The following is a 20,402-nucleotide window of genomic DNA, read 5'->3' on the forward strand; positions in this document are numbered from 1 at the left end:
GAAACTTTTGTGATGGTTTCATTCAGTTATTCACCGAAAAAGCATACTAACACAGAGAAAAAAACAAAGTAACAATGCCCGACATTTTTCTTTTTGCCAAATGAAAAATTTCCGTTTCTTCTGAATTTTTTTCTCTATTTTCTTATATGGGCGCCATACATATTCTCTTTTGCTTGTTTTCCGTTATCCTTTGATTTGTTGTATATATACTCTCTTTCGAATCATCCTTTTTTCCTTTCTTTTTTTTTTTTGTTGTTGGATCGTTATGAGCCATAAGAACAGACGGGATAAACAAATTTTTTGTTTCTGGATCATGGATTTGGATATCTGTGGAAAGCGAAACAAAATACAAAAAAGCAATAGCCGAAAAAAAAACACGCGTTTGAAACACATACACACACGCGCAAGCGTTTATTTTATTTCAAAAATTTTTATTTGTTTTGTTGGACGGATGATGTGATGATGGCTGATGGCGGTGGATTGGACATTGTATAATTTGGTTTCAAATTAGTAAAAGAATTTTTTTTTTTTTTGAAAGAATCTTTGCTTCCCAGAATCATTTGATATTTGAAAAAAAAACGAATAACCATCAAAGAATCCATCCACGAATATTCGATTCTAGTTGATTTGAAAAAGCGAATTCTTTTAAAAATTCTTCAATCATCACCATCATTATGTAAATTCTTTGCTTTTAATTCCTGTGTTTTCTTCTCTTTCTCTCTCTATACTTTATTAGGTTAGGTTCAATGTTTCTTTCAATCATCAAATCTAAAACCAATTTCATCATCATTATCAACCAAACAAACAAACAAACAAACAACTATAGCATACAGGCACACTACACACCCACCATACAATAGTTCCGTGTAATATATTGTGATATCTTCTTCTTCTTCTGGTAATCTCTGGTTGTTTGTTGATTATATATAGTGTGTGTGTGTGTTTGATATATATCCCCTTGATGCTTGTATATTTGTGTGTCGTTCGGGTGCCAAAGTTTTCTGTCTGTGTTTCTGTGTGTTTTGAGTATGCGTTCTATTGGATTTTCGATTCAATCATAATCATCGACTGTTCTTACGATGATGATGATGCTTTGAAATCATAATGTTCAGTATTGTTTTATGAGGATATCATATAAGACACACACATACATTCAATAATCCAATGAAAAATTCTTTCAAACCAAAAAAAACAAACATTGAATGTGTTTGGTTAACCTAACCTAATTGTTTTGTAATTCCAAAATAGACAGGATTCATCATCATCATCACCATCATCATTATAAATAACCATCATCATAATAATCATCATTTGTAAATTGTATCATCATCCATTTGTCGTCTGCTGTTTTCTGTTTTGTTTTGTTTTTGGATAGAAAAAAAAATCAAACATCAAACATCAAGTCAAATCAAATCAGTTTAATGATGTGATTACCAAGTATACCATCCTCCATCGATATCCGATAAACTCCTACATTCAAACGAGAGAGGAAGAAAGAAGTAAAAACCCAAATGATCATTGTTTTTGTTGACAAAATTTTGTGCCTAAATGGTCAATCATCAAGTTTGTTTGCTTGTTTTTGTAAAGAATCAAAATAATATCTTCCCGAGAAGAATTTCGTATTGAAATTCAATTTTCAAAAAAATCGACTCCATCCAGAATATGCAAATGATATATCCAGTTTTTTTTTCATCTTTTATAGATTCCATTGATTGATTGATTGATTGATTGGAAAAAATGCCAAAAACTTGAACTGAACTTTGAACTTTGAAAAATTTGCCAACAGAATTTTGCCATTTTTCATTCATTCAATACCCATTTTGGTTTGTTTGTCCATCATCAATTTTTGATTTCTGTTTTCATCATAACCTCACCTTACCTCAAGTCAATTACAAATGACTATACGAATGATTTTGATAACAACAACATCACAATCGGTTGATCAACAACAACAACAACAACAACAACAACAACAATCCAGGAATGTTAATTCAAATGTAATTATCAATAATAATGATAATGTTGTTGAAAAAATCATACAGCCACCACCACCACCGACAACAACAACAGCCTCAACAACAACAAACACCTCATCAACAAGGATTCCGGTTATACAGACAACATTGGGAATAATTCCCAAAAACCAAGAAGAAGAATCCAAATTGATTGATCAACAACAACAACAACAAAGATTAATGATAAAAATGACTGGAGAAAGTTTAAAACAATCAACAACAACAACAACGACAACAACAAAAATAGAAAATCAAATGGCACCTAAAGTATTTCAGAATTCTGAAATTCAAATTTTTAATAATAATAACCATCATTTTTCATCATCATCATTATCTTCATCTGCGTCATCATCATCCGCATCATCATCCAGATCAAGATCATCATCAATATCATTGGAACCATTATCACCATTATCATCTGATTTGATTGTTGTTGTTGATCGACAACAACAACAGACAACAATCAATAATAATAATGATAATTTTAGCCAAAATATTTCACAACAACAACAACAACAACAAATATTGAAAAGTGAAGAAGAAAATGATCAACAACAACAACAACAAAATGGTGGAATTAATGATTACGGTAGGTTTTTTTTATTTTGTTGAAAAAATTCCTTGATTTTCTCTAATTGAACATATTCTGTGAACATTCTTTTTTGTTGTAACATTACATAACTGACTTTATGAATTTGAATGGAATAATATTAATAGTTTTCCTTTTGATTGTACACTTGAACTAAATTCATCGTTTGATTCAAAAATAAAGAAAGATTGATTGATTGAAGCAAGAAAGGTGTGTGTATGAAATGCTCTAAATATGCTGATGATGAAAAACCGGATAGATTTTTTTCTAATTAAATTTAAAAAAAAAAATGAAAAGATTAATGATTCCATTATGAAATATCCTCAAATATCTATCCGGAACAACAACAACAAATTTATCTTAACATCATTCACCACCTTATCTGATATGTTTTGTTTGCTGTTAATGAACATCATCTCGTTAGAGAGAGAGAGAGAGAGAGAGAGAGAGAGTCACACTCTTTTTTCTCTCTCTCTTCACTTCTTCGACATATATATTTTTTTGAATAAGAAGAAAAAAAAGGTGAAAGTTTTCCGATGTTGTGTGTTTTCTTATCTCTCTCTCTTCTCGGTGGCTATTATGCTTCAAGATCAAATCATTATCATCATCATCATTATTATTATTTCCGGTGAAATAAATTAACCTTTTTTTTCGATCAATAATAATAAAATAGTTTGACCTAAAATGATTTTTTGTTGTTGTTGTTGTTGTTGAAATTCTTTTTCAATTCTTTTGATAAAAGTACAGCCATAAAGAATAATTTAGTGAGAATATGTTTTTGTCAAGGAAAAAAAAATCAGCAACAACAACAAAAAACAAACAAGAATTTAAGGGTGATAAATTAAGGCAAAAACAAAAAGCCAAAATCTAGAATACTAGGTGAAGAGGAGAGGAGTAGAAAAGGAAGAAGATATTCAACTGAATTGAATAATGATGATGATGATGATGGAGAGAGAGAGAGAAAAAAAAAGATTTACTATGACCTTTTGGCCAATGAATGAACCACAGAGAGAGAGTTTACTGAACGAACAAACAAAACAAAACACATCGTTCATTCACATTCAAACAAAGTTATTTGAATGTATAGGATTTGAACCCAAATAGATAGAGTTCATCGACATTATCATCATGTCGCCCTCTTATTTTTCTCTCTCTCTCTCTCTTTTCTCTCTCTCCATATGAATGTATGTTACATAAATGTTTTTCTTTTTGGATTGAACATTTTTTCACTCAAAGTTCATTGACATATAAAAGAAAATTATTGCATTTTTCTCTCTCTCTTTCTTTCTGTTTATACGTTTATGTTTGTGATACCAGAAACACACATTTTTTTTTGTTGTTGTTGTTGAAAAACGAACGATTGAAAAGATAATTTCTTCTCTCTCCATGTATGTATTGTGAATGTAGATGCAGTGGTTTTAGGGGCAATGGATTAGTTTTTTCGTCCAACAACTGAACGAAATGGTAACAAAAGTTGAACAAACTGTGTATGGAAAAAAAATCAGCAGCCGAAAGAAAGAAAGAAGGCAACAAACTCTGTCAGGAGCCAAGGCGTCATCCTATATATATGAAAATCTTTTTTTTCAAATTGAACCCAAATATTGTTTGTTTGTTTGTGTTTGTTATATAGGAAAAAATGAACGAAAAGTTACATTGATTGTATGCAATAATGTGTGTGTGTAATATACGTAATTGTAATAATATGTGTAATGCGCATGTCTGTAAAAAAAAATGTAACTTTAAATAATAAAAAAAATATTACAAAAATTCCTGACATTTTAAGGCACACACTTCCTTATTATTCATCGAATCTGAATCCAATATGATTCATATTTGAAGAAGGAATTTTAGACGAAATTTTTGATAAAATCCAAAATGAAAATCTGTGTGTTCCGTTTCTTGTTGTTGTTGTTTTTCCTTAATTATTTTCGACAACAACAACAACAAAAACTGATACAAAATTTGCTCCAAATTTTCTTTTCGGAAAATGTGTGTCTTGAGAGAGAGAGAGAGAGAGAGAGAGAGAGAGAGAGAGAGAGAGAGAGAGAGAGAGAGAGAGAGAGAGAGAGAGAGAACTTTTCGTTTGCGCACAGACGATACATTGAATTGGATAAATTGATGGAGGTGAATGAACTCACTCTACATTTTTTTTTCTTCTTCTCCTTCGTAAAAAAAAAGGAAGAAAAAAAAAATAAGGAAGGAAGAAAAAATGAAAGAATTTCTCGGTCATCATCGATTACGCATGCGTATGATCAAAGCAAAAAAGGATGTTTATATGATATTTTGGCTAGAAAAATATATGTCGATCGATCGAATCGATCAATTCCGAAGATTCCCGGTTATTATTTTTCCCGATTAACTATAATTATTTCCGATTTTATTATTGGAATAATCAGCAAAAAAAAAACAAACAAACAAACGAAAAAATTCATAAATGACGTAATCATCCATTAGATCATCATCATTATTGATGATTGAATGTGAATGACCAGTTGACCGCCAATAATTTCATTATTAGGATGAAAAATTACTGTTGTTGTTCCCGTTGCCATTGGCACACACCATTGGCACACTTTCTCTTTTTTTTCCCATTTTCCATTTTTGAGATTTGAAAATAATGAAAATTTTCAAACTTCTCTCCATCCACACAGATCTCTTTCTCTGTGTGTTTAGTTTTCGTTTGAAATTGATAATCAATTTCAGTGCTGCTTTTGTCGAAAGCCAGAAGTGTGTAATGAATATCCCTTCCTTGAATCCAAATTTTTAATGGCTTTGCAAGAATTTCTTTCTTTTTTAAATTTGCTCTACTTTTAGCACTTTTTTCCCACACATTAGGTCATTCACACATTAAGTGACATATGGAATTTGTTGTTGTTTTGCAAATAAACAAACAAACACAAGAAGAAAGGAAAGAAACAACAAGAATCCTTAACATACATTTTCTGTTTGTTACTTGATTTGACTAACTGGATTTCTAATCTTTGGTTGTTTTTCTGGTAAAACTATGAGAAAAACCAGGCGAACCAATAAAAAAAAGTGCGTGTTTTTTTCAACTACTACCACCACCACCAGTAAATTGGGCGCCAAGAAAATATTACGCACACACGCATCATACACTATTGAATGAATATTTTTTGGATTCCCAAATATCAGACACACACAACACACATATATAGATAGATAGGGATTTTTATATATATCAAAACAAAAAAAAAGTAAGTAAGGAAAAGGCCATTTCGGTTAGTTATAGCATAGGTTTAGAAGATTTTTTGCAAAAACAAAAAAATGTAGTACAAAAGGACAATGATCTTAAATCAGGTCAAAGTAAAAAATGAAATGAAATGAAATTATATTTCATTTTATACGATGTTGTTGTTGTTGTTGTTGGTGATGAATAGAGTTTGGTCGGTCGGTCGGTCGTTTCATTTGATTTGATTTGGTCCGTTTGCTGCTTTGCTTTGATTTACTTTTGATCTTTGACAGACAGAGAGACAAAGAGAGATAGAGTTTTCATTTGAAATCAATTAATTAATTAAAAAAAATCTTAACGTTTTAAATGATTTTACGGACATATGGTAATCTAATTCCGGATTTCTTTTGCTACTGTTGATCTCGTTATTTATTTTCTCCATTATCTAATCAAATATTTGATCATTTTCCCTTGTTGTTGTTGTTGTTGTTAGTTAGTCATCATCATTAATCCAAGCCAAAAAACAAACAAAAATCCGTTTTTTTCATTCATTCATTTTTTTTACTTTCAAGAAGAGAGAGAAATTCTTTCCGAAAAATATTCTAGAGAATATTCTGTAGATGTTTCCGGAAAATATTTTTTTCATCAACAATATGGGCACATGTTTTACACATAAAAGTGAATGAATCCGGGACAAGGATTCCAAACATCATGGCCAAAAATGGAAACATTTTTCTATTTTGGATAAAATGACGTGTGCTGTGTGTGTGTGTGTTTGTCGGCCAACGACCGGGAATAACATTTTTCGAAACCCGAAAATTATTTTCGGGAATAAAAAAACAATTTCGAGTTCGAGGTTTTCTTCTTCTTCAACGATTCTTTGTTACTTTTTTCCAAACTTCTTCTTCATGTTTGTTTATTTTTGGACTATTTTGGCTTCGATTCTATTTCCACACACCCACTATATACACACAGAGAGAGAGAAAAAAACTAGGTCATATTCTTTACAACAACAACAAGAATCATTATTCTGGGACCATTCATATATACAATAAAAAAACATCCATATATGAAAAATTCTTTTTATATTCCGACTAATACAGTGAGTTGTTGGTTGGTTAGTTTGATCTATTTTTTTTTACAAGCATCTCTCAATGGAATGATGATGATTTTTCATTGAACAAACCGAAGTTTTATATATAGAACACAAGCAAGAATCAAAAAAACAGATTCTTGCTTGTAATATGAATATAGAGAGAATATTCTATGAATAACAATTCTGTTCATAAATACACACACACAGAGAATATTCTATTGTCGTCATCAAATGTGTGTGTTGGTTACCTTTTTTCCTTGATTCTTCACACACACATATAGAATATTCTCTCCATTTCTTTTTACTAAATTCTATCTATGAGAAGAAAATTTTGATAAAATTAGGTCTTTGCTGGTCGCTGCCCTTTTGATCTAGAATTTATTTTCGAACGAAAAAACAACAACGAAAAACTTTTTTGAAAATGATATTCCTGTTTGATTGCGAGAAGTATTTTTTGAAGAAAAAATACTTACTTAGGCTTGTTAAAAGGGTTCTTTTTGTTGATTGTTTGATTGATTTCATCAATCAATCATTTCAAATTTCCTGACCTGCAATAGAAAAACCTGTAAAAAAAACTTTTCCAGGAATTTTATTCCCGAAAACTTTCCTTACAAAAAAAATATTATTTTCAAAATTGGCGCCATTGTTTTTTTGAAAATAATTATTTTTTGATCAGAAAAAAAATGAAAATTGTTATCATTTTTTTTCTCTTGTTATCACACTATATACCGATATTTAAACAACTGAATAACTGTCACAACCAACTAACATTAACAAACATCAAAAGGCTAGAAAATGATGATGATAATCGTGTTCAATATCAGGTCAAGCGTTCAATGAACTCTCTCGTTTACTGTTTCTCTTTTTCTCTCTCTCTCTATATCTCTTTAATAAATCCATCTGACTGACGAGAATGTTACCATTGAATATATAATAAACATGATGACATCATACAAATGAATCGGATGTGTAGACAATGTTTGAAAGAAAGATGTTTGTTATCAAAAAAAAAAATGTAGGACAAAAAGAGGAGAAAAAGAGCTTTGAACGAACGAAAAGAAAGATATACAAAAATATCACTAAATAATATCAGGAAGAAGATAATTTTGTTTTTTCTCCTTCTTTTCAAAAATACTATTGAGATTATCAGTTTTGTTTCGGGATTTTTTTTTTACTATGTGTGTGTGTGTGTGTGATTTGGCGGGTATGAACTTCAAAAATGAAAATTTCGAAAAAAATTTCCCAAATATTGACGATAGATGGCGATAGCGGTTTCGGTATTATTTTTATATTCATATCGATGAAGCATTTTTTTTTTCGGGAAATTTTTCTTCATTGTTATTGCAGAAATTCTTGAGAGTTGGGAAAATCCCGGCCAAAAAAAAACAAACGGAAATTCCGTAGAAATTCCGTGTGATTTTGTTCTACAAGAACAAGAATAGAGCGAGCAAAAATTATTAAAGAATTTCAATTTCGACATTTTAGTCAAAAATATAACCTTGAAAAATAATAAAGAAAAAACTGATAACTGATTGCATCACATAAAATCACCGAAAATAGAATAATCAATTTCCAACCAAACAAACAAAAAAAAAATAAAAATAAAAATTCTTTCAACGAAAAAAGAAACAGAAGCATAGCATAATGGATGGGATGAATGAACTCATTTGATAATTAAATTTTCAAACCAAAACAAAAAAAAAAATCAAGGTAATCCAAATGTTTCTTTCGGTCTTTCTTCATAAAAGAGATATAGATTAATTGAATGTGAACAAGCCAAATAGAAGAAAAGATAATTTCTTCATTATCGCAATGATAATTAGCTTTATTTGATTGGTTTGGTTTGGTTTGGTTGATTTGTTTCATAATTGAATGTTAGTTGTATGAAAGAGAGATGGTGGAGAGGGGGTATCCACAAATTTAATGACGTAATTAGTATGTATGATACATGATCGATAGGTATCGATTGATTGGATTAAATCTATTTCGACCTTGTTTGATCATCATCATTAAGATGATAATAATCAAGAGATAGGTAGATATAGTAGGTATTGTTTTTTTTTTTTAAAAAAGGGGTTCAAGGATGGCGTTTTTTTTTTATTCTCCCTTAGGTTGATTGATCTGTTGGTTTGGTTTGGTTTGATCGGCTTTTAGATTAACACAAAGAAACACACAGACATGGAGAGAGAGAGAGGGAGACTAAAAGTAATAATAATCAAGGTTAACCAGGAGAATTAACCAATCAGCCAGCCAACCAAAAAATATAACCAGCCAAACAACTTGATTTAAAAAAAAATGATCCAAATTTAGATACAAAGTGTTGTTGATTATGGTGACTTGTTATATAATAAAACATCTACAACCAACCAACCAACCAAACCAGCAGCAGTAGCAGACAATTGAAAAAAAAATAAATATCAATTTAACACCTTAGCACACACACTTTACGTATACATCACGTATACCAAAGTGTTACTGCTATACAGCCAAAAATAGCCATTATTATCATCATCAAATCGATCGGGTGTAGAAATCTTTAACCTTGAAAATTCAGATTTGTAGATTCTTCAAAGTTTTTTGCCCTTTTTTTAATGAAAAAAATAATATGAAAACTTTGTTTTTTTTGTTTGATCAACGGAAAACATATTTTGATTTCAAAATTGATGATTATTATCATCAATTTTTCTGAATCAAACAAACAAACATAAAAAAATGATCGATCCAAATCGATTGTTGAATCGATTGTCGAATGAAAACAAAAGTGGAAATTTCCTGAAAAAAAAAATTTTCATTTTTTTTTCTACCTGAAAGGTCCCCGAATCAACAAATGTCCAATTTTCCCACACACCAAAAAACACACACTTGTGAACCTTGAAAAGTTAATATGGATGACAGAAAAAAAAAGATTTCCTTACCTTTCTCTCTCTCTCGGGCAAACGAAAACAGAAAATGATAAAAGCAGGTAGGTTTGTATAGGTAGATGGAGAGAAGAAGGTTGTGTGTATGTGTGCACAGTATAATAATCGAAAGAAAAAATCATTCAAACATAACCTTAGCCAGGTTACTTTCACTCTCGAAACGAAAGAATGAAAAAATGCATCAATATTAAAATGGTGCAAATAGTCGATGGTGGTCGATGACCAAAAAAAATAATAATCAAAAAATCAGTCGATTCATTCATGTGATTCCATTATTTTTTCTCTTGGTTATGTAAAACTAGATGGAATCTGATTGATTGTCCAACGATGTTCAAGTTCAAGGTGAACAAAAAGAGTTGATTTCTCTCTCACTCTCCCTCCTTACCTGGAAGTAAATATTGAATAAAGATGATGATCAGGATCAAATCGATCATAAGATTAATTCGGAATGTTATTGAACTTTTTTGTTGTTGATATAAATAGAGCTTCTTTTTTATTGCATTTCACCAAACGAAAAACCGAGAACCGAGAAACAAATTTTCCATCCATCCTGTCCATTTTTTTCATAATAATAATGATGATAAATTTAAAATTCATAAACTTTCTTGCTTGAAAAGAATGAAAAAAAAGCTTTTCATTCTGTTCATTTCAATCATTATTTAACAAATCATAAAATTATGAATAATATTTTCTTTTTTAGCCTGTAAATAATCGATATAATCTTTTTATCTACGATCTTGGACACCTCAATCATAATCATAATCATCATTATTCATAATTATTGAACCATATTAATATATTTTGTCAAATCAATCAATAATAATAATAATAATAATAATGTTCACACCGATTAACAAAACAAAACAAACATTTTGTCGGATAAAAAATCAAATTTTATCAAAAGAAATGATTAGGAAAAAAAATATGGGCTAGGTATATTTACCATATAATAAACACCTGTGTGTGTCCTTCACAAATCGACCACAGGTCAATTTGTTGTTTGTTGTTTTGTCATCAAACATATGTTTTTTTAAGAAAATTGATGTTAATGATGATAATGATAATGGATGTGATATTGGTGGGTACAAAACTTTCTTTTCTTTGGAACATAACACACAAAACAACAACAAGGTCAATGGATTTTTTTTTGTTCTGGGTTGTTCACAAAGGTTGACCATTCATTAAATTTGTATATTGTTTGTGTGTGTGTAAATTGTCAATTTTAAAGGAAAAAAGGAGCGACCAATATAAATGAATGAATAGAATAGAATATCTTAATCCATCATTTTCATTCAAAACAAAATACCTGTATACCTGTATGTTTTTAAAGAAAAAGTCAATGCGTGTAATATACGTGAAATATATGTGTGTGTAGACTTTGATATAATCGATTTAATTTCTTTTCATTATTTCTTGCTTTGAATTTTATTATTTTGTTCCAAACAAAAAAAACTATTAACAAATGTCAAAAAAAAAATGCTAATTTTATTTGATAAAATGTTTGACAAAAAAGCAAAACAAACGTAAAAAAACTTAAGTGATTGATTATCATCATCATCATCATCATCTTCAATCTCCTTGAATATCCATCATCAAAGCAAACAAACTGGACATTTTCACACACACACACACACACAATTATGAAAATGGGCAAAAAATTATTGAATGGAAAATTAAACGAAAGGAAGTTAATTCAATTCATTCATTTAATCCAAGTGTAATAATAATAAGCTTACAAAACACACACACACAAGGTCATCCACATAATGTGTGTGTGTGTGTGTGTGATTTGATGTAATTCCGGATCAATGAATCTGGTTTATTTGAGGGGAAAAGAAACTAATCAGTATGATTCTCACTCTTTCGTTGGGTGATTCTTGATTAATTCTTTGACTTATATGATATGAATGAGCGCCTTCTAGCGGAAAAATCTGAAAAGATTTTTGTATTTTTTTTCAAAAAAATCCATTTGACAATTCTTAGTGGTGGAACCGTTGAACAAAATCGCAGGAAAATTAAAAAAAAATTTCCAAAGAATAATTTTCTGACGTAAAGGTTTTTTCTCTCTCATTTGATACATTGTAATTGTGAATGCGCAGCATATAATAGAAAAAACTAAATCAGGGAGGTTCATCGACATTTTTCAAAAAAACTTTTCGAAAAACAAAATATATAGATAGATAAAGGGGGAGAAAGAGTTACGAAAAGTTTACCCAAAAAGCAATGATCAATTCAAATCAATCAATCAAACAAGCAAAAACTTTGATACAAAAAACTTGTTGATTTTCAAAATACACGAAATTCTGTATTCTTTGAGCTACATTTTTGTTTGTTTCCCTTTAACTTATCTGTTTATCCGTTTTGTTTTGTAATTTCTCAATTAACAATTTTGTTGTTGTTTTGTGGTTAATCGGTCGATATAATTTATTTGTGTTTGTGTTTTTTTCTGAAATGAGAGTGAGTGTTCATTGGTTGGGTTCATTGGCATTTGATGATGATGATGACGATCAAATCAAACCAAACCAACCGATCGACCAATGATGATGATGATGGCGCCATTTTGTTTTGAGGTTAAACAACTCTATGGATAGAACAAGAGAAGCAGAAAGAAGCAAAAAAAAAAAAACATTGAATAATCATTGAGGCCATTGTACCCTACACAATGTTCGCTCCCTATATTTTTTCTTGCTTTTGAATATTCATTTTTTTTTTTTTTTTTTTTGATATGATTCATATAATCCAGTTTTTTTTTGAACAACAGAAACAAAAACCTGTCATCCATTCTCGATATCTATGTGTTTTCCAGGTTAAGTTTGTAGAAAAGATAACATAAGAGAGAGGGAGAGAGAGAGAATGTTTTTCTGGTAATCCAAATATCTTTGTTGGAAAAAAAAGAGATACTATTAAGTAAGTTTGACCTACTGTAACCCCTCGCTTGTTTGATGGTTGCAAAAAAAAAAAAGAAATCTTTGCTTTTTTTGTATTACATAATGGATGGATGATTATATATCTTAAGGATTATTTGATTGCTTGGTTGGTTGGTTGATAGTTGTGGTTAATAATAATTAGGATAAACAACCGAATAAGCGAATAACCAGATCAGTTTATTTCAGTAGATTTCATCTTTTTGTAACCAAAAATTCAAAAAAATCAAATTGAAATTTGCAAAAAAAAAAAGAAGTCAATGATCTTGATTCATTTTCCAATTCGAAAAATTCGAGAAATATTTCCATAAACATTCTTTATGGGAAAATTCCGAATTGAAAAAATTCATTTTCTTCAACAGAATATTCTCTTCTGGTTGAACAAACCAAAAATGTTTGAAGAAAAATTGCCATTAATCCACACATTTTTTTGGGTTAAAAGTTTATTCACCATCATCATCATCATATGATATTGGGGAGCCACAAAATTACAAGATACCGATGACCTTTTCTCTATAGAGAACAGAAAAACAGAGAAATTCTCATGATAAACAAGGATATTATTGTTGCTGTTGTTTGAAGATGATTAGATGTAGAGGGTTATTGCATTAATATAATGCAATATTATCTGATCAAAAGAAAAACATTGTATACGGTTCAATGGATCAATAGAAGAAAACAGAAAAAAAGGACAATAAACCAGGCAGATAAGCAACCTGCAATCTATAAACCAATCAACCTAACCACATTATCTTGATATTATGTAATCTTTGAGGGTATCCTTCGTGTTGTGGTTGCTTCTTCGGATTGTAACGATCATTTGTGTCATTGGCCTATGCGCTCATTTTTGGTTGTTGTTGTTGGAGGGGTAAAGAGAGGTAGAAGAAATTGATGTCAAAAAAAAGGATGATTCGTCCTTTATGAATGGATTGCAGGTAGAGATAGAGATAGAGAGGAAATGACATTACATCTATGAAAAGGACAAGTTTTATGCATAAAAAAAAACATCGTCATCATGATTGTTGTAAGGTCGTTGAACATTTAAGATTTACCAGCAAAAAAAACTAAACTTATATTTAGGGAAATAATGTTGTTGTTGTTGATGATCGAGGTCATTATCACTGGGTCTTTTGTCGTCGACGTCGTCGTTTTCTTACCACGATTTTTTCAAGATTCGCTTTCTTTCAATCTTTCTCTCTCTATATATAAATGGTGGTTCACATCAAACAAAACTGGGGACCATATTCAATGAAAAAAGAAAACCAAAAGATTTTTCGGGTGAAAGTAAAGAAAATCGTTTCAAAAAAAAGGAAAACAATTGAACCGAGAAAGAAAGAAAAAGAAAAAAGTTTTTCTTTGGACGGGAAGACAGATCCTAGACATATTTATATTTTTGGAACTATTTCGACTGTAATCATGACACATATGTTGTTGTTGCTGTTTTACGGGGTCAAAGGACTAAATTCAAAAAGCTTTATGGTGGTTGATGAATGTGATGCGTGAGATAGGATGGACAACAACAACAAGATCTTATCAATCAAAAAATCTTTTCATTCATTCAATTTTTCTTGTTGCTTGTTGTTTTTCCATTGAGAATTTCTTCTTCTTTCTACGTTTTCATTGTGAAAAAAGAAAAGATTTCAATCAATCATAATTCAGATTTCAACCTTTGACCTTTGTCCATCAAATGATGAACGAAAAACATAATTATATAATCATTATCTGATTGATATGATGATTTTTTCATTGAAAATTTCCTGTAAAGTTTTTCTTTTTCTTTCCGAAAAGTTTCTCTTTTTCCCCTCTATTTCAATAATCAATAAAAAAAATGCACGTGTAAAGAAATCAGCGTTTTGGTTACCTAAAATAAAAAGAAATTTAAAGGTAAAGAAAAGAAAAAAAGGTTGTTGGCCATGAAAAAAAGCTATTTACACCACTATGATGATGATGATGGACATTCTCATCATCATCATCATTCTCTCATGACGATGACCTTACCTTATAACAAGATCAACAACAAAACCGACAAAATAAAAAAATGTCTTATACCAACATATAAGTTCATAACCTTAACCTCAACCTTCATTCGGTCATTTAACTTTATCGACACCAGAAAGAAAGAAGAAGAAAAAATTACTCTCTTTTTTTATGCTTATCCTGCCTGATTTCAGGTAAACCAGCCTACCTTTTCTCTCGCTCTCTCCTTACCTTTTTTCGTATATATGTAACTTGTTTCTTGAACATTTTCTTTCGTCGTCATCGTCATTTAAAACACACTATTCACACAGTAACCTTTGACATTTTTTACAAACAAGCAACATTTAGATATATTTTTGTTGATGAAAACTCACTCTCAGTATATCTATCTATCCAAGTAATGCAACTTGGTTCAAACAAACAGGTCGCCCAAACCAAAATGTTACGAAAAAAATTAATGACCGCAATTGACACGGTCATTGGACTTTGATGATGATTGTGGTGGTTCATTTTTTTTTTTGAAATTTCTAACCAACCAACCAACCAATCATCATCATAGAAGTAGTATGCGCAAAAAGAATTCGAGAAAGTTCGTTTCCTTCGTTCGGGTGTTTATTTATTTACGTTGGCGTCAAGTGGAAGTCAAGTGAGGTTAAGTAATTGATTGAATGAATGGAATGGATGGCGTCAAAAAAACCACATAGAATTCCATTTAAGAAAAACATAATTCTGTTCTGTTGAACAGAATTTTTTGTCTTTTTTCTTCACTATATTAATCTCGTATGTAATGCGGATCTAATAATTTCGGTTTTTCGCTTACAAATCCATTGGCCATTGACCTGTTTGTTGTGCGTTTGATTTTGTTTTTTTTTTTGAGAATAGAAAAAAATTCTCCAAAGAATTATCCAGATTTTTTTTGGTTTGTTTGTTTGATTATGATAATTGATTGATCTGATTACGTCAACATTGATTGTACTTGTTGTTGTTGTTGCTGTCGCTGTTACTGTTGTTGCTAAGTTATTGAACGATAATTCTTGATTCGAGAATTTCAAGAATTGACGCAAGCTCTCTCTCTCTCCCTCCCTCATTCTTTGCATTTTGCATCTCCATCATCATCAACTTCAAAGATTCTTTCTTTTCAAATATATTTCACCGGAATATAAAAATGACCGTATACAAATGTCCTTGAACTTCTTGATCAGAATCTTGCCTAAGAATTCTCTCTCTGTCCCTCTCACTATCTCTATATATAGCCGGATTCTATTACCAGAATCATCCAACACAAATCATCAACAATGTTACAATCGAGAAAACAAAAAACAAAAATACATTTTCATTGTTTTCTATCATTCACTGTTTGCTTTGTGTGTAAAGTTTTTTGAACTTGTTATTCTTTGGATTCTATATGGTAAAAATATTCTGGTGAAGAGAAAATGATTTCAACAAGGTACCTTTCAAAACGTTAATTGGGAATTTTTTTTCCGTTTACTTTCCACGAAGAAAAAGAAGAAATGATAAATGAAAACAATCAGAGCAAAATGAAATTCTCTCTGTTGAATTGAGTTTTTTATTGGCTTCGTTTTTATTATTATTGTTTTTTGACAATTTTTTTTTTCGAAAGAATCAAGCTTTCATTTTCGATTCTAAATATAGATATACTTTAGATATTCAATGGCTTTTCGGTTCAAAATATTTTTTTCACTTTCATTTTCTCTCTCGCATTTGTGGAATACCCTTTCTATCTATCCTATCTAATTGCTTGATGGTCGAAGGTCAAATTTCATTGAATTTCATTTCAGTTTCAAAAATGTTTGTTTGTTTGTTGCTTGTTGTTGATTGAAATAAAACGAAACAAACAAAAAAGTTCATGGCCATTTGCGAGGGAGAAAAACTGAATGACTGATTTTTGCAACTAATAAAATTTATGAGATTTTCTGTTTTTCCAATCCAAAAATAAATGGCCGAAATTCTTTTGAAGCTGACCTTGCAACTTTTTTCGCTTGTTTGGTTGTTTGGTTCTGCTTGTTGGTTCTAGCCCAAATATGAATAAATGAATGGGGTTGACCAGGGCAAAATGACCAAATTTTTGTTGACGTGGTTCGTGTGCCGAATGGTCGTCGTGTTTCAATCGTATCGTTGGTAGAAATAGTCAGAAAAAAATGTATGTCGTCAGGTCAGACAGTGATTTTTTTTTGGAAAGTTAAGGTCAACCAAAAAAATACAAGAACCTATAGGTCATCTTCATTTTTTTCTGATTCTATAAAATTTTGACCGTTTAGGTCAAACAATGTGTAAATAGATGATGATGATAATGATATATCAGACACATGCTGGACAGCTGGGTCATTTGTTTTTTCTGATTGGATGATTTTGACCGAATGACCGACAAGTTTTTCTGTTTTGTTTTTGGCTTTTTTTAGTTGAAGTTAATCATTCTCCTCATCATTGATTTACTTTGATCAATTAATTAGGAAGGGAACAACAAAAAAAAATCCATGCTGTTGCAGTTAACCTAACCTCATTGAACTTTGATTTGGAAAACATACATTCATGCAAACGCCAAACACTATTACCACAGTGACCTATGACCTCATCACTAGGTTATTGGCTTTTTTTTGTCATCATTCATTATTCATTATTCATTGAAAATAAATTCATCAGAATCTTGTTTGGGCGCCTTTATTATCATCGAGTGAATGAACGAGGGAGTAGAACGATCGAAATAGAAAAAAACTGGCTTGAGCAATGTTACCCCCCAAAACCAAACCAAACCGACGATTGGCCAATGGCCTCAACGTAAAATGAATTCAGCAAAAGCAGCAGCAGCCATCATTTGAGTGTAGCCCTACCCTAAATATCCTACCAGAAAACAAAAAAAAAGTTGAATAATTACACACAGCAGCAGCAGCAGCAGATTCACTATCCAAGGAAACCAGAAAAAAAATACTACTATTGAACGCCTGATAATGCTGGTATTAGGTTAGGTTAGGTTTAAGAGGTCTATGTACGTTCATATCATATACGCACACATTTCGATCGACCGAGTGTATAACATAACCCCCACGCCTGAATCGAAACGACGATGAAATGACTTGTGCCAATGACCTCGTGCTCTCGTCATCAACAACATCGTAATCGTAATCGTCATCTCTTTTTTTTCATCCTTACAAGCCGTCGCTTGTGCTTTTGCCCGAAATTTTTATGTAATGTTATGACGAAAACAAACCAGAACACTCCATAAATCTAAAGTGAGAGCTTTGTTAGCTTTTTCGTAAGTTTTTTGGGTAAGAAAAGATGATTGAACTTGATGAACTTTGATTCTATTCTAGTGGGTTGATCAATCTGAGAAACTTTTTTTTTGGAATTGTCCAGAATCTTTTCCAGAAACGTGTGTGTGTGTGTTTGTTTGGTAACCATGACAATCGAAGAATTCATGATCCACCATCATCATGATTACGGCCAACACCAGCTCCCCCCCTCCGAAAAAAAGGTCAACCAAACCGACCAACCAAAGAATGGATCGATCCATTTTGTTGTTTTTGGGATTCTTCTCGAATATTTTTTCCTGCTTTTCTGGTTCATAGGATTTTGAATCATCCAAAGTCTTCCAATCTTTGATTGGAAAAAAAAGTTAACAAACTTGAAATTGAACTTTGATCGATTGATTGATTTTGATAAATAAAAAAATCGATTCGATGACCTCGTCGTCGTTGCTATTAGAAGAAATATCATTGATTTTTCGATGATAAAATGGATTTTTTTTTGCTGGACATTTTTTTTTGTTTGTTTGTTTGTTTTGGAAAAATTAGAAAATCTTGTCACGTTTTTTTTTCTACTTTGTAATGTCGAAATAGTTCAAAACAGAAAAAACAACTTTCGCTATTTCGATCCTATTGGACGATCCTAAACTAAATAAATAATCATTTCATGATGAATCAATCTATCAGTATTTATTTCAAATGTTTTTTTTAAAAAAAAAGGTCATTTCATTTTCAAATCTATCTCTAATCTGATATGAAATTAGTTAGGTTTCTGTCACCTGCCTGTCCGCGTGTCTAGTCTAAAGTCTGGTTGGGTCAATATAGTTGTTGTGGTGATGAACAAATGTTTGACCATTTGATCAGAGATCAATAATAATCGAATGTTGTCTATTCAACAACAACAACAACAATCAAGGTCTAGGTCAACATGGATTGTTGGGTTTTTTGACCTTTTTTTATTCCATTCTTCTTGTATAGTATCGTGATAGTTGTTGACCATTCATTTAGATCGGAATTTTTTCGGACGCCCTTCACTAATCTATTACTACTCTCGCTTGGTTGCAAGCAAATTCAAAAAATTGAATTAAAAATTATCAAATTATGAATATCTCTGTGTGTAAACCAGAAAACCAGATTTATGTAACCAAGCAACTATAGTTTTTTATTAACTACAAAAGAAAAAGAAAAAGATTACCTGAACAACAATCAAATTCAATTTTTCGAATAGACAAGTTATCCTTGAAACCAAACAAACAACCAAACAACCAAATGATAATCATCATTTTTGTTTCAAAATGATCCATGGATTGTAGGAGTGTGCCACCACTATATCCATTTTAACTTTATGAATTTCTGGGTAGGGTTTTCCGGGATGATGATTTTCATTTTTCCAATAAAAAACAAAATTAAAAAAAACAAAAATCAATCTGGCTCGTGGCCAAAATTTTTTGTTTGTTTGTTACAAACCAAACATTGTTCAATCAATGAAAAAATCGTTAATTTTATCCGATATCGACAGGCAGATTTTTTTTTCATAAGTAAAAGTGATGATGGTCAATGGGAGGAGTTTTTGACTACTACTAATGCAGGTCATCCATCGACAATCAATCGATGATTGGTACATTGAAAACAGAAAAAAACCCTAGAGTTTTTAACAAAAAAAAAGTGAAAGGTCAAATTTGATCGCATCATTATAATACACACACACACACACACACACACACACACACACACACAATAGACCAAAGAATGCGGAATTGAAAACCCAAAAGAACGAAATGAAAAACGAGAAATGAAATATGAAATGATTATCGTTGAATGAATGATTTTTGTTTGAATGTTTTTTCACCATTTTGTAGTTTTTCTTGTTGACATGTTTTTTATTTCGAAAAAAAATCGGAATCAATTGATCCACTAGACAAGAGAATCAGTACAATATTCATAATCAGATCAAAAAAAAATGATGGAAATTGGGAAAAAACACTATTTTTTGGTCACTGATTTTGTGAAATGTTTTTTTTGTGAAATTCATAAAATCATAGAATATTGAACAGATTTTGCTTGATAAATTGAATTTTTCACATTTGGATTTTGCTCCAAAAAAAAACACATCCTCTCAAATCAGCTTTTTAACGATCAACGACCTTTTCTTTTTCTTTTGATTTGGTTTTGGATCAAAGTTCATATCCCAAAAAAGTTTGATTTTCACTTTTCACTTTTTTTTCGTTCAACATAAGGTTTCTAGCAAAAAGGTGAAAGTCTTTTTTCTTACAGGACAAAAATCCTTAAGTAAGTAAGTAATGTTCAAAGTGTCCAGGTGTACTCTTATGATGTACACACATCTGTGTTTAATCTTAACCTTAACCTTACCTTATTGACTACTGAAATTCACTTGAATTTAGCAAAAAGAAAAATCTTTTACTTCCTGTCTTT

The 20,402-nt window shown here is 30.8% G+C and overlaps 1 protein-coding gene across 1 annotated transcript in view; it reads left to right on the forward strand.

Moving 5' to 3' along the window:
* Nucleotides 1–1,826: 1,826 nt before the first annotated feature.
* Nucleotides 1,827–20,402, forward strand: part of LOC113792729 (ecdysone-induced protein 75B, isoforms C/D-like) — a 45,927-nt gene continuing 27,351 nt past the window's right edge. Inside the window, exon 1 of the mRNA XM_027342653.2 lies at nt 1,827–2,604. Within this exon, the coding sequence (XP_027198454.2) occupies nt 1,896–2,604 (709 nt within the window). The 5' untranslated portion in view covers nt 1,827–1,895. The remainder of the gene's footprint in view (nt 2,605–20,402) is intronic.

The sequence above is a fragment of the Dermatophagoides pteronyssinus genome, unplaced genomic scaffold (assembly GCF_027571235.1).
Source record: "Dermatophagoides pteronyssinus isolate colony J.1.1.1.1 unplaced genomic scaffold, Derpt_VIB-CSIC_2022.12 sq0016, whole genome shotgun sequence".
Taxonomy (NCBI): Eukaryota; Metazoa; Arthropoda; class Arachnida; order Sarcoptiformes; family Pyroglyphidae; genus Dermatophagoides; species Dermatophagoides pteronyssinus.